This window comes from Osmerus mordax, chromosome 4 (genome assembly GCF_038355195.1).
Source record: "Osmerus mordax isolate fOsmMor3 chromosome 4, fOsmMor3.pri, whole genome shotgun sequence".
Lineage (NCBI taxonomy): Eukaryota > Metazoa > Chordata > Actinopteri > Osmeriformes > Osmeridae > Osmerus > Osmerus mordax.
This window is the reverse complement of record NC_090053.1, coordinates 4,395,346-4,409,441: the sequence shown is the minus strand read 5'-3', so window position 1 is coordinate 4,409,441 and position 14,096 is coordinate 4,395,346. Positions and strand designations below refer to the sequence as shown.

At 41.7% G+C, this 14,096-nt stretch overlaps 1 protein-coding gene across 1 annotated transcript; it reads left to right on the top strand.

Annotated features, from left to right (window-relative positions):
• Positions 1 to 1,368: 1,368 nt before the first annotated feature.
• arih1 (ariadne ubiquitin-conjugating enzyme E2 binding protein homolog 1 (Drosophila)) lies at positions 1,369 to 12,697 on the top strand. Its single transcript, XM_067235437.1, has 14 exons — positions 1,369 to 1,686; positions 2,935 to 3,002; positions 3,116 to 3,260; positions 4,691 to 4,783; positions 4,879 to 4,934; positions 5,039 to 5,105; positions 5,230 to 5,336; positions 5,768 to 5,810; positions 5,921 to 5,992; positions 6,077 to 6,207; positions 6,305 to 6,362; positions 8,242 to 8,502; positions 8,627 to 8,739; positions 9,129 to 12,697. Exons 1-14 carry the CDS (start codon positions 1,402 to 1,404, stop codon positions 9,211 to 9,213), a joined length of 1,584 nt encoding a protein of 527 aa, XP_067091538.1. The 5' UTR covers positions 1,369 to 1,401; the 3' UTR covers positions 9,214 to 12,697.
• Positions 12,698 to 14,096: the final 1,399 nt, after the last annotated feature.

Below are 14,096 nucleotides of genomic sequence, written 5' to 3'. Positions count from 1 at the left end.
TAGGCCGAAGACAGGAAGTGGTGATGGTCCTATAGGCAGAACCTCTCCACGTCCTTCTATGGACACAGTTTCTGACAGCATGGACAATCTCAGACAGTCATATCAGAGGAAGTTCCTCCTGACTAAACCACTTCCCCTCTCCCAGACCCCTACCATGTGGTCATACAGCTGTCCACCCCCACACTGTAGGACTCCCTCTGACTGAATGTCCTGAAAGGAAAAAATACGGGATGGGGGGGGGGGGGGGGGGGGGGTCAAGAACAATACCTCTCTGTCATCACAACAGAAGAACACCGAAAAGCTTATTGACAAACCTCACAGCTGACTCTCCTTCCTGTGTTACACTGGAATTTGGGCCGTCTGGATGGATCAAGTACAACCAGTGGCTTCCCTCTAGTGGTGAACGTAGTATAACAACTGCATGTTGTGTTGTAAAGGTCAAAGTAACCCCACTTAAGTCACCTTATCTATGAGATTTAAATCTCTCATGAACACAATACTACAATGAAGGCCTAAATGATAGCCTCTCTGGCATGACACTGCTTGCAGTTTGCTTAGCCTACGTTTTGGATCAGTGCCTTGGTCCAGACCTGCGAGGGCCAGCACAAAGTCATCCCCACAGACCATCAAATGACAGTCTCCCAGTTTAGGCTTGACCACATTTTACCAGACCACCAGCTGGCAAACGCAGGACCACGATTTCCAAACTGAGACGTAATAGGATTTGGGGTAGGCCTACTACTAGGTCACTTTCTGGTCTTGGCATCAAAAAGCAATCGCATACAGCCGCATTTAGGGGTACGGGTTATAGCCTATCTTGAAGAAAATACATCCGAAGCTGCAATAGCCCTGGACATCCATTGGGTCTTTCACTCGATCACAGCAAACAATGAATGTTTGTATTTTTTTTAATTACCATCACTAGGTTACTAAATTCCTAAACCGACTCGGCTCTCCTAAAATAGGGCTTCCGCGGCTGCAAATTTACTATTTAACCCAATTTAACACTAGACGTTTTTATTACTAAGTTATTTTCTTCTGAACACGGGAAACGGGTCTTTCGTTGTAATGTAGCTACATCGAGAAACGAATTTGATATCAATAATAATTAAATGTAGGCTATTTCTTTGCTTTTAATGTTTCAGTTGCTAATTTACTATTTTGTAATATCACAGTTTTAAAAAATCCGAGTCATCCAAATGACGTTAGACCACTCAGTTCATGACGCTGCGTCTCTTTGTTGGCCCAGTAGCGGGCGATGTTGTGTTGTTATTTTTACTGCATCTGAAAATTCAAGCCTCGAACAGTTTAGCTAGCTTAAATTGTGTTTTGTCCCATTGCCCGCATCACCTATGCTAAGTTAATAGGTCTGCTTGTCACAAGTTGATTATAGCCCCAGTAATGGACTCAGACGAGGGTTATAATTATGAATTCGATGACGAAGAAGAAGAATGTAGCGAAGACAGCGCCGAAGAGGAAACCGAGGACGACACCCTGGAGCTCGGAGATGTGGAGTTGGTCGATCCTGTTGTCGCTGGCGGAGAAAGAGACGAGTGTGGAGAGACCGGAGGAAGCGGCCACGGGCCTGGTCAAGATGAGGAGGACTACCGATTCGAAGTGCTCACAGCTGAACAGATCCTTCAGCATATGGTCGAGTGTATCAGAGAGGTCAATGAGGTCATCCAGGTAGGTATACAAGGATGTCAGCTGCAGGAAATATCGGGGACGAAGTAGTATTAGGCAGGCCACTGACTGACTGAAAACGGTAAAGGCGTTTAGCTTTAGCTAGAGACTAGATTGCTAACAACCAAGCCACAGAGTTTAGCAAGCTAGGCTACCTTAACTGCCGGTGTCATCAAACCAGTTTATAAGTAGCATTGTTACATTCAGTTCGTGTAAAGAGGGAAAAGAGACAGGAAAACAATTGGTATCCCTATTTTGTATTGTCAACCTATTTTACTAACTACTGTAAGCAAGCCAGTTAGCTAGCAAGCCAACTGCTATCTTTTAGATGTGATGATGCATACTGTATATAGTAAGCATACCTCCCAGCATTTGAGTGTGAGCTACTGTAAACGAACTGGGCGGTAACAAACGTTGGTCTAGCTAGCCTAGCTCTGGTACTTAAATGTTTTATCTTGGCGCTAAGCTAGCTAATAGTATTTGAGGGCCACTATAGAATAAGTTGCTCTACCGATGTTTGTGTGATCCTCATAACTTAGCCTAATACAACCTCCAGATAGTGACCTGAATCATCAAATGATCCCAACTTTCACTTGGTGGCCAACGGCCTAACACAATCTCCCTTCCAGAGTTTGTTATTGTGCCATCACCTGAACTGCAACTGGTAGGGATTCAAATAGTTTATAGTAAATGTCGTTTTATACAATAACAGGCCTGATGCTATATTGTGAGAGACATTTGCAAAACGTGCATGGTATAGTGTCAACGCCTGCCAAGTAAAGTATGTCTTAAGTTATGATTGGGAGGTATCAAATGAAGAACAGTTACTCACTAAAAGCACTTCTTGTATTGTTGTCTGACATCAATGCATAGGGTTATTGGAAGATGGAGACAGTGATTTTGTAATATTGTGTTGAGGCTGAACTCTGAGCCATGCTTGCAAAGACAAGTAGGCCTCCATACTATTTTGCTGAACTATATATATTAGAATGACCAATAGTTAGTTCCTCAGTATAGAGCACCGTTCTTCAGTTGAACTTTGCTGAAAGATAGTTGATAGATCACAGTCTGTTTGCAACAGCATCTTTCAAAGTTACAATAGGTACGTTGTCTGCAAGTTATTAACATTAAGTTAATTACAATAGTCTTAGTGTGGATCATCTTGTGAATGAATAATGACAAACATAATTTTTACATTTTCCATCTCTGAATGCACATGAACAACAATGTCTGTGTGTCTGTTTTTTTTAGAATCCTGCAACCATTACAAGAATGCTTCTTAGTCACTTCAACTGGGATAAAGAGAAGCTTATGGAAAGGCATGTATCCTTACAGTCAGCGATCCCATCATAAAACATTAGCCTACCTAAAGTAGTCCGAATAGAATTCTACCCTAACGTTTGTCTTCTTGTCTTATCAAATGTCTTTCCAGGTACTTTGATGGTAACTTGGACAAGCTGTTCTCAGAGTGTCACGTAATAAACCCCAATAAGAAATCTCGGACTCGCCCAATGAACACAAGGTCATCTGCACAGGACTTGCCATGTCAGATCTGCTTCCTGAATTACCCCAACTCGGTCAGTATCCTTAGACGTTCAACATTTTCATCTCATTGCTCTCTACCTGGCTTGAACTTGGGTGTTGGCACCTCTTAACCATCTGCATGTGTGTGTGGTACTGGGCCATGCAGAGCTGTGTCATAATAGATCAGCAGCAACTTGGAAGTCAGGACTGGATTAAGTCTGTGCTGCCCTCGGATGGGAAGCTAAAGGCTAGAAGACTGATTTTGAGTGACTTGGAGAGGAGTTGTTTGATTTGAGTGAGCGAGCTGTTTTCCATGTTTAAGTTAGATTTCTGTTTCATTGTCTGGATTCTGAAATTGCTACTGTTGGTTGGGATTTGCATTTGCGGGTTAAACTCCTTTGGATCCTGAGTTGCAGGTAAGCTCCATTGAGCACTAGATAACGTTTTTGAATAATTGCAAACTAGAATTTGACCAAGGTCTACTAAGATGCTATGTCAATTTTGGTTTTATTGATGCTGCACTATGAATTCAGAACCATTTGAAAATGCTTCAAACAAGCATTTCAATGCTACTCTTCACTGAATTCTTATATTTAAAGGGGGGCTGTTTTGCAATACATTGTACTAGCTGTCCACTAAGAGACGTCAAACAAAATATCATTTTTTACATTTGAGTTTTTACATCTGGTAGTCCTGGTAGCACTTGCCTTTTATATCAAACAATATGTCTTTGCATTGTCTCTGATATCCCTTCATCCTTTGCTGTATGTTTAATTTGTGGGATCAAGTTCTTTGATTTTTTTATTGTGCGGTGCGTTCTGTGGTGTAACACCAGAACATCCTCTGGATTCCTGAGGTCAGGCTGATTTGGGAACTGAAGGCCATGAAGACCAAAGAGTCTTATCAGTTTCAGTTTGAATTACCTTCAGCTCAGAAAAGTTCTGTTTGAACTCTTTATCTTTCCATTGGCCTTTCATTTGCCTCATCTGTCCTTTGCTGCTCGTGATGGGGGGGTCAGGTGGCTGAGCGGTGAGGGAAGCGGGCTAGTAATCTGAAGGTTGCCAGTTCGATTCCCGGCCGTGCAAAATTACATTGTGTCCTTGGGCAAGGCACTTCACCCTACTTGCCTCGGGGAGAATGTCCCTGTACTTACTGTAAGTCGCTCTGGATAAGAGCGTCTGATAAATGACTAAATGTAAATGTAATGTGATCACAGGGGCCAAGCTGCCAACGGTCCATGTGTAATCAGCAATCATTATTTTTGATGTATGTAGCCTCCCTATTTCATTAGTTTAGTTTTAAGAACCCATCTTAAAAGGCTCTGGCACATCTGTGACATGTCATTCATCGATCTTCTAGTGGCGATGGTATGGCTCTGACGTAAACTGAGTCTGATAGACGGCCTCTTGATATTTAGATTGTTGCCCTGTATGGTTTTTGGTTTGTTTTAAATCCAAAGGAATGCTTGTCTGTGTGTACACAGTACTTCACTGGCCTGGAGTGTGGACACAAGTTCTGCATGCAGTGCTGGGGGGACTACCTGACCACCAAAATTATCGAGGAGGGAATGGGACAGGTACACATATCCCTGCCTTCTTGATTCATTGTCATGGCAACAAACAAAACATTTATTTGACATGATTAATTGACCTCCTGTGTTGTGTTTTTTAGACCATATCCTGTCCTGCGCATAGTTGTGACATTTTAGTGGATGACAACACAGTTATGTAAGTATGCCTTCCCTTATGTTTGTGATATAGCATGACATGTCAAAGGAAAAAAATTATAGTTTTTTAATCAATAGTAACATCAGTTTTGGAATTCTCTCCAGGCGCCTCATAACAGATTCAAAAGTCAAGTTGAAGTACCAGCATTTAATCACCAATAGTTTTGTAGAGGTAAGCTTGCATGTTGTTTGTAAGTCCACAATGCTGTTAGTGAAAATCCATTCGTCTTTGCACATTGACTTGTGTCATCACCTAACCCTGAAATCCATATTTCGACCTGGATGTTTTCTTCTAGTGCAATAGACTGTTGAAGTGGTGTCCTGCCCCTGACTGCCATCATGTTGTCAAAGTCCAGTACCCTGACGCCAAACCAGTGAGGTGCAAGTGCAGCCGTCTGTTTTGGTAAGAAATCAACATGAATTGACTTAATTGTCCTCTACTGAATATCACAAGTGGCCTGTGTCTCGAAGAGCTCAGAGGTGTTTGCCTGTGAAGTGACACTAAGCCTGTGCTACTAAGCAACAGCCAATCAAAAGCCACTATCCACCACTCCTTCTGGGGCCTTGTAATAGCAAGGTCCCCAGGGCTACGGTTTCTTGTTTACAGGTCTCTTCTCAAACACTGCTGCTAGAACACAAGGGATTCTTAACACCAATTATCCTGTGTCACCTCAATGTCACATCATGTTACAGTCTTAATCACTAAAGAAATACACCTGTTCATCAATAACTTCCTGCTTGTGGTCCATGTTCTGCTTTGCTGCCTGTAACTGAACCTGCATATAGAATATTTATGAAACAACCTCGATGTAATTATTATTATTTTTTTTGCAGCTTTAATTGTGGTGAGAACTGGCATGACCCTGTAAAGTGTAAGGTATGTCAGTTATCATGAACTCACAGATTACAACCTCCTTTAACTGGGGACGTTATCAAAAGGCCGAACACCATTAATGCCAAGCTGGTATTCTCTCACACTGGTTATAGTGGCTCCGGAAGTGGATCAAGAAATGTGACGACGACAGTGAAACATCAAACTGGATTGCAGCAAATACCAAGGTATGGCTGAACCATTCCGCCTCATGCTTCTGGACGTTCTGTGGAGAGTACACAGCAACTCCTAAACTGTACTTTCTCTGGCAGGAATGTCCCAAATGCCATGTGACCATCGAGAAAGACGGAGGGTGCAATCACATGGTGTGTCGGAACCAGAACTGCAAAGCCGAGTTCTGCTGGGTCTGCCTGGGTCCGTGGGAGCCACACGGGTCGGCCTGGTGAGACAGGAAATGCACATGGCTTTACATGAAATTAAGTCTTCTCACGGAAACGTCCGTGGATCTGTTTTGTTGATCCATGGGTTTTGATCCACAGGTACAATTGCAATCGCTACAATGAAGATGATGCGAAAGCGGCCAGAGATGCGCAGGAGGTAATTATCAATAATTAATGATGAAGGTCTTGTTGTAGAATTTGTTTCAAAAGGATTCTCAAAAAGTAGAGTCGAAGACAGAATATCTTTCAAAATCAAGGCATCCTGATGTGTTTATTCAGCAATGCGGCAGCAGTACAATAAAACAGAAAAAGCTATCAAATATCTCGGACATCCCCTTATATAGTCTAATTAAGGAAATCCCCCGCCCTGCATGCTGCGATTTCACAACCTTCTTGTAGGTTCTAGAAGGTTTTTCCCATGTTTTGGCTATGGCCATCCTGTCCTAGACCCCAACATGCATGCACACTCACTATCTCCAATGTCCCCTCAAAACCTCCTCTCTATGTTCCCATTTTTCCTGAGACCCAAGTTCACCCCATACTTCCTGATCAACACACGTCCTCTTTAAGGAGACCCTCATCCTTCTCTCACCACTCCCTTGGCTAGGTCAGCTTGACCTGTCACTCTCGCTTCCTACTCCCTCCTTATGGGGGTTCATGGATCCCACACTTTAAAGGCTACTCCTCCGTTCCCCCTTCAAACTTAAGTCTTCCCAGCTGCTCACCCTCGGAAGCTTCCATGTTCTCTGTCCCCGAACTGTTGTTATTCACTCTTAGCCTCATAACAACTCCTTTTGAGTCCATACAATACACATCAGTCCCAGACAACATTTTTTTCACCCCAGCCCCCCTTTCTCCTTCAACAGCATCTCCTTTCTGTACTGTTCTTACTACAGTTCAAACCTTAGGTCTTCTCTCCCTCCTCCTTATGTACCAGACAAGCCTTTCACCCTGCCCCATTGATCAAAAATTCTGAAGACACTGTGCACTCAAATAGTCCAAAGGCCGGATTAATACAAATTATTTATTCTATATAAAAGTTACTTAACAGATCTACTGGAGGACACATACACAAATGTCATTCAGCTGAGTGATAAAGACCCTCCAGACTTTAAATTCAAACAAAACTTTATAACAACGTAACCGTCATCAACACACAAACATAAGACAATACCACAAAACCACCTGTTCTGATGCCAGACCTATCTTCAGCTTCGATATTTAAAGTGCCCTGCAATTATCAAGCATCTAGTCTCTCTAAACAACCATCAATTAATATAAAGATTGAACACACTCTTCTCCACAATGGATGTCTTAACAGGAAAAGGTAATCTAGCATCTTCTCTTTAACACAAACCCAAACTCTTAAGTCACCCAAACTTTGCGTATCTGGATTCCCTCCCTGGTCAAACTACCCCCTCAGGTCTAACAAACATTCCTCTAAATCCTTCACCCCCTTGACCTAACTCCTTTTCTGCTAAATGAAAGCTAGTCCCAGGATGTTCCTTAACAATGAACAAAGGAGCTTAAAATGTAACCACAATTAAAACACATTCATTCTCCACACAACCAAATCTATTACACTATTCACGGAATACTATGCTTTGAAGAAGCTCATCAAAACATCAAGAGTGAAGTTATGTAAATTATCAGGCGTGTCAATAGTCGCAATTTCCCCGGTACTGATAGTTTGCTGCGATGTGAAAACTTTATTTTCCTCTGGCCATACTGTCCCAGTGTCTAGCTGTCAGAGTTCAGGGTGCAGAGGAGTGACCACTGAGGGTGCAGAGGGGTGACCACTGAGGGTGCAGAGGGGTGACCACTGAGGGTGCAGAGGGGTGACCACTGAGGTTGCAGAGGGGTGACCACTGACGTTGCAGAGGGGTGACCACTGAGGGTGCAGAGGGGTGACCACTGAGGGTGCAGAGGAGTGACCACTGAGGGTGCAGAGGAGTGACCACTGAGGTTGCAGAGGAGTGACCGCTGGTGCGCAGCCCAGTTTCCTTTGTAATTAAAGCTAGGCGTGTGCTCTGCAGCGCTCCAGGGCCGCCTTGCAGAGGTACCTGTTCTACTGCAACCGCTACATGAACCACATGCAGAGCCTGCGGTTCGAGCACAAGCTGTACGCCCAGGTGAAGCAGAAGATGGAGGAGATGCAGCAACACAACATGTCCTGGATCGAGGTGCAGTTCCTGAAGAAGGCCGTGGACGTGCTGTGTCAGTGTCGCTCCACCCTCATGTTCACCTACGTCTTCGCCTTCTACCTCAAGAAGAATAACCAGTCTATTATCTTCGAGGTACAATACGGTGGAAGATGGTTCCTGGAAATGTTGATACAGTGTGTGTGTGTGTCTGTTTATGTACCACAGCTAACGATCAGGACAGCCTAGCACTGTCTGATTATATTGTTTGTGGGCTCAGAACAACCAGGCTGACTTGGAGAACGCCACCGAAGTGCTGTCTGGATACCTGGAGCGAGATATCTCCCAGGACTCGCTGCAGGACATCAAGCAAAAAGTACAAGATAAATACAGGTGGGTCAGGGCTCACCGGGGAAAACATGCATACCACACGGGCTGAGACCTTACCACAGCGGCCCGGGTTCGAATCCAGCCTGGACCCTTTGCTACATGTGATCCCCTCTCTTTCTCTCACCTTTCCTCTCTTGTCTCATATTGTCGTTGTTTTTAAATCAAGCTAAAAAGCTGAAATATTTCTCTTACAAAAAAAAAAATTATACAAGTGGTTCCAATACTGTCCCGTGGTTTGTCACATTCCCGAGTCTGTCACACAGTTGTCGTGTGTGAACTGACTATAAACTGAGAATACATACGTGGGTACAATGGGACAGTAGTACAATTGGACAATCTCATCCACAAGTGATAGTCAGGAAAAACACCTATTTGTTCTTCTGTACCTGCAGATACTGTGAGAGCCGACGAAGAATGCTGCTCCAGCACGTCCATGAAGGCTATGAGAAAGACCTGTGGGAGTATATAGAAGATTGAGGTCACATTCCTGAACCATGGACTCCTCGGTTTCATCACAGACTAGAGCGCTGATGCAATTAAGAGCGCAGGCCGGCCCTCTGCCAGCACCACCCACGGTTGCATCCTTTTCCCTTTTTTCTTTAACTTTAAAGTAAATTATATTGATTACAATGGTATAATTTTAAGTGTAATACAGTATTGATAAGAACAGAATATGAGAATGCAGAACACTGACAGACATTCTCTTCTGGTTTATAATATAACTCACCTTAAAAAAAAAAAAAGGAACATCTTTTTTTTCTCATCTTGTAGAGGTTTTGGTTTTTACATAATCTTTTATATTTGTGTGAAAATGTTTATGGCACAGCTTAACTTCCTGGGTCCATGTGGTATGAACAGGATTTTTATTGACAAGATATTTTGGTTTAAAAACAAATAATGAAAAGAAAGAAATTGACAAACTGATGGCCTCATAAATCAGGCAAATCTGTATTTTTCCATATGCATGGAAGTTATTGTGCAAGAGTGGCACGTGTTAACTCTGAAATTCTTTACCAATATTCAAAAGAGAGTTACTGGATATTGGCAATGTAGTTTGAGTCTGCTCGACATAGTTGAAATCCTGAGTGGGGTGTGGGAGGGAATGGTTGGCAACAAAACCTTCCGATCACCCTGCAGAGACAAAGCTGTGCCGAAGACAGATTGACTCAGCAAGAGGGTCAGATGAAAACCTCAGTCTGTGTGTGCCAAGTCCTGAGACTGTGGGCCCTATAGAAGACACAGCATTCTTGGCAAACCGAGGAACAGAACCAACGTCACAGGCAGAATGCACTATATATGAGCCCTGTTGCTCTCTACACTAATACCCTCTGTACGCCCTGTACTTGTTTTTAGAAATGCTAAACATTTTAAGAATGACACTACTCAAAAGCCAAACTAAGTGACATTCACTTAACTGTTTTTGTTTGCTTGCTCTATCCCGACCTGGCTTGAGGTGATCTCAAAGTTCAGCATGCACCTTGGGGATAGAATGAGGGTAAAGAAATGTAGTGACAGCATAGTCTTCTGTAGCAGGTTCTTAAAAGTAACCTATATCCCCAACAGGTTCAGCCATTCACATTCTGAAGTTCCAGGAGTTCAGGATGCTATGGGTGTGATGATGACCGTGCTTTTAGGAAAATAGCTTTTTTTATTTTGTAGAGAAACTTAATTTTGCTTTGCTGTGGAAATGGACTCACCCTAGCCTTGGTGGACAGAAGAGGAATACAGGCCTTTTTGATGCGTCTTCTTGATAGTAGGATTGGGGTGTGAAATGACAAATGTTTGTGATTTACCAGCCCCATCCGTTTCTACAGTGGTTTCTCTGGACACGGGCCTGTCTGCAGACCGACAGGTGTTCTTGTACTGTAACAGTCTTCCTTAGGCTAGGGTATGTGCACAAAGACCTGCTATTACAAGTCAGAAGGTGGCACCAAAGCGTCAGTCATCTTTCAAACCAATGTTTGTTGCCTAAGTTCAAGATGTTTGGGAAATTCAAGTGCTCGCCCAAATGACCTTGTGTCTGAAATTATTTTAGGAAGCAAACTGTTGATTTGAAGATGTCTGTTCTTGGGAAGGGTAGCTCTCAATTATATAAATAATTCAAAGGAACTGTATACAAGCAGTTTCCAGGCTTATGTGTTACAATGTATTATATGAATCTGGTTAAGAGCTGTGTTTGACTTCCGGATTTCTTTTTTTTTTCTTCTTTTTTTTTTTGATTGGACAAAAAGAAGTTCGTAATTCCAATTTGGAAATTTTAATTTGGAAAGATGTAAATGCATGTGCAGGTGACAGGCTAATTAAGATTCAAGTTGAATGGATATTAAGATGTGCAATTTTCTGTCGGGTGTCCTTCAGGTGCAGTACACATGCCCTGTCATTGTTATTTTGGGGCCCAAGGGCTCAAGTTATATTATCCATGTCTGCAAGTTGTTCATGATCATTTCAAGTTAACATAAGTAACATAAGCAAGTACCTTTAATTTGGTTCAGGGTTCCCGCGGGGTCTTAAAAAGTCAAAAACATTAAATTTAAGGCCTTAAAGCGTCTTAAAAATTGCCAGATTTTCATCCGAGGTCATAAATTTAATTTGGTAAGGTCTAAAAAAGGTTTTACCCTTGTTTATTTCCATAAACGCTGGCCGTAGAAAGTTATTACAAAGTAGCAAAAAAGTATTGTTGTAGCCAATATTTATGAAGCTATGTGAAGGTGAAGTCCCACATCTCACATGACCACAATGTAACTTTTAACTTAAAATAAACAATTGAACATTTGGAGTTGCGGTACTGCCCCAGCATGTCTGAAAGAGCATGCACACTAACCCAGTGAGCTAACAGGGGAGCCCTGCTTTCTTCTGGTTTTCTGACACCCCAACTCTGCAGGTTGTTACAACTAGATAGTTCAATGGCTAATTTAAATGTTGAGTGGAAATAGTTATGATCCCTGATAGCTCAGTGGTTAAGGATGTGGGCTACTGTCTTGTGTTCAAATCTGGTTGAAGGATCTTCTTACAGCTCAATTTTTGCTCTTCGACTTAAAATAAAACTTGATTTATAAATAAAACTAATAAAAGGTACACTACATAGGTACATACATAAAAGGTACCGTGTTTGGCAGCAGACTCGATGGTACACATGCTTACCCACTGAGCCAGAGGTTTCCTGCAAAGTTACTTTCTACAAGACGGTGTAATTGCCCTTATGACACTACTAAATGCCAAAGGACAACGTACGTTTTGTTTTTGTTAATGCCAAGTTATAAAACAGAATACTCTGCCTTCTAATCATACTTACAAAACAAGTGAAAGAAGAATTTCTAAGAACTTGTTCACAAAATACAGTGATAATAAGTAGACTTTTCTTGAATAGACTTATTTATTTCTGCAACACGGATCAATATTAAACAAATGTACAGCTTACCTTCTATTAGGGGTGGGAATCCTTTGGTACCTCACAATTCGATTGTTGGGGTCAGGTTTTTATTTTTTAATCAAATTGCGATTCAATATATGCTTACATAAAAATTACAAAAAAATTGAATCGATGTGAATCACTAGAAGACTGAATCGCAATTCATATGTGAAATGATTTTTCCCCCCACCCCTAGTACTTAGCGCTGAATAAAATTAAATTAGGTAACTAATGTGATTGCTTTATCTGTAAATTAAATTAATGCTTTTTCAATGACTGAATTCATTGAAATTAAAAAGTTGTTTTCAGAATTTCTTTGATTTGAATATTTTTTGGGTAATGCGTCGTGTAGGTCTTAAAAAGGTCTTAAATTTGAATTTTCTGAAACCTGCAGGAACCCTGTTGGTTGAGACATCCAAAAACTTTTAATACTTTTCTACATCTTTTGGTTATGTTATTAAAATGTTATCTCTTATTTACATAATGTAAAAATGTGGATGAAATTAGTTGTTGTTTTGAAGAAAAATTAAAGTGCAAAAGGTTGCAATATTACTTATGGAGTGATTGCGATATTTACTGTATTTACTGTCAACTTTAACAAGTAACATATTGGTGACACGTTAGGAGTTTGTAAATGACAGTGTTAGCGCACTAGTACACCTCCATGATTCATGACAAAATAGGTAAGCAAGCATTCAAATTTCAAGATAACCGGTAAAGCTTTACACACATTTATTAGAAAAACACTACAATGAAAAAAACAAAGACGATAATTATTGTAGTGTTCAACATCCATAGAGGATCCATAGTGAAGGAATTGAGATTCACAGTACATATACCCTTATACAGGTGCCTCTTAAATAGAGACTATTTTCAGCAGCATGATTCAGGGATACAAGTAATTACAATCTGTCTTGAAACACACACACACACAAATGTACTCTATGTTCAGGAGCAGGCAGAGGAGGTGATAAGTAGTCAATTTAAAAGAATACATGACAAGCCTGGAAGAACTATCTAGGCCCTGTTTTCCAATAACAATGACAGTACACTTCATCACCGGCTAAAAATACTCTGGACAGTTCAAATAGAAAAATGGAATGACCTAACATGCTCCGTCAATCCCCCTCATATCTTTCACCTATGACCAATTAAAATATGACCAACACGGACATACCACAGATAACCTTTATGACCATCGCTGTATGTGACCACAGACGAGTCCTCCTACATTTCCCGATTCGAGCATTTACAAGTACTGCTCTATTGACTATGTTACTAAGACCTGATCTTCAATCCCATTTGAAAAATATAATCCAGTGGGTACTTTCCAGCAATTGGTTCCTTAAACCACACCCTGCAGGCACAACTCATTCACACAGATTGGAATGCTGGAAAATTATCTTCTGCAGTGTGACTGCATTTTGTGGTCACGCTGATGCTATTAACATTTGTAATCAATAACAAACATTAAGGCCAGCAACTCGCAACACTGATGTGATTTAACACCAGTTCCAATTACTGTTATAGCCTTGAATAAAAACTGCTTTCACTCATCCAACAGTGCACATTACAAACACAATTAAAAGTACCAAAGTATCCATAGACACACACAGACACCGTTTAAAAAAGACTTTAGTCTTCTATTTTAAGCCATCCTTTCTCAAAGTCTATCAGCAGCTCCAGGTAGTACTTCCACTCAGGCTCACTGTCATACTGCACTTCAAACACGGTCTTCAGGGGGTTAGGGTGTGCTTCATGGACACGCACCACAAGCCCTCTGTACCAGACCTCCGTCTTGTCCAACTCCTCATACAGATGACATATCCTCTTCCCCACCAGGTCTGGGAAGTACATCTTCATGGCTCTCTTGGCCCTCTGCACAGCGGAGCGTAGTACCCAGCGCCTCCTGTGCTCTGCGCTGTGGCAGGCTGACAGATAGGGACAGTAC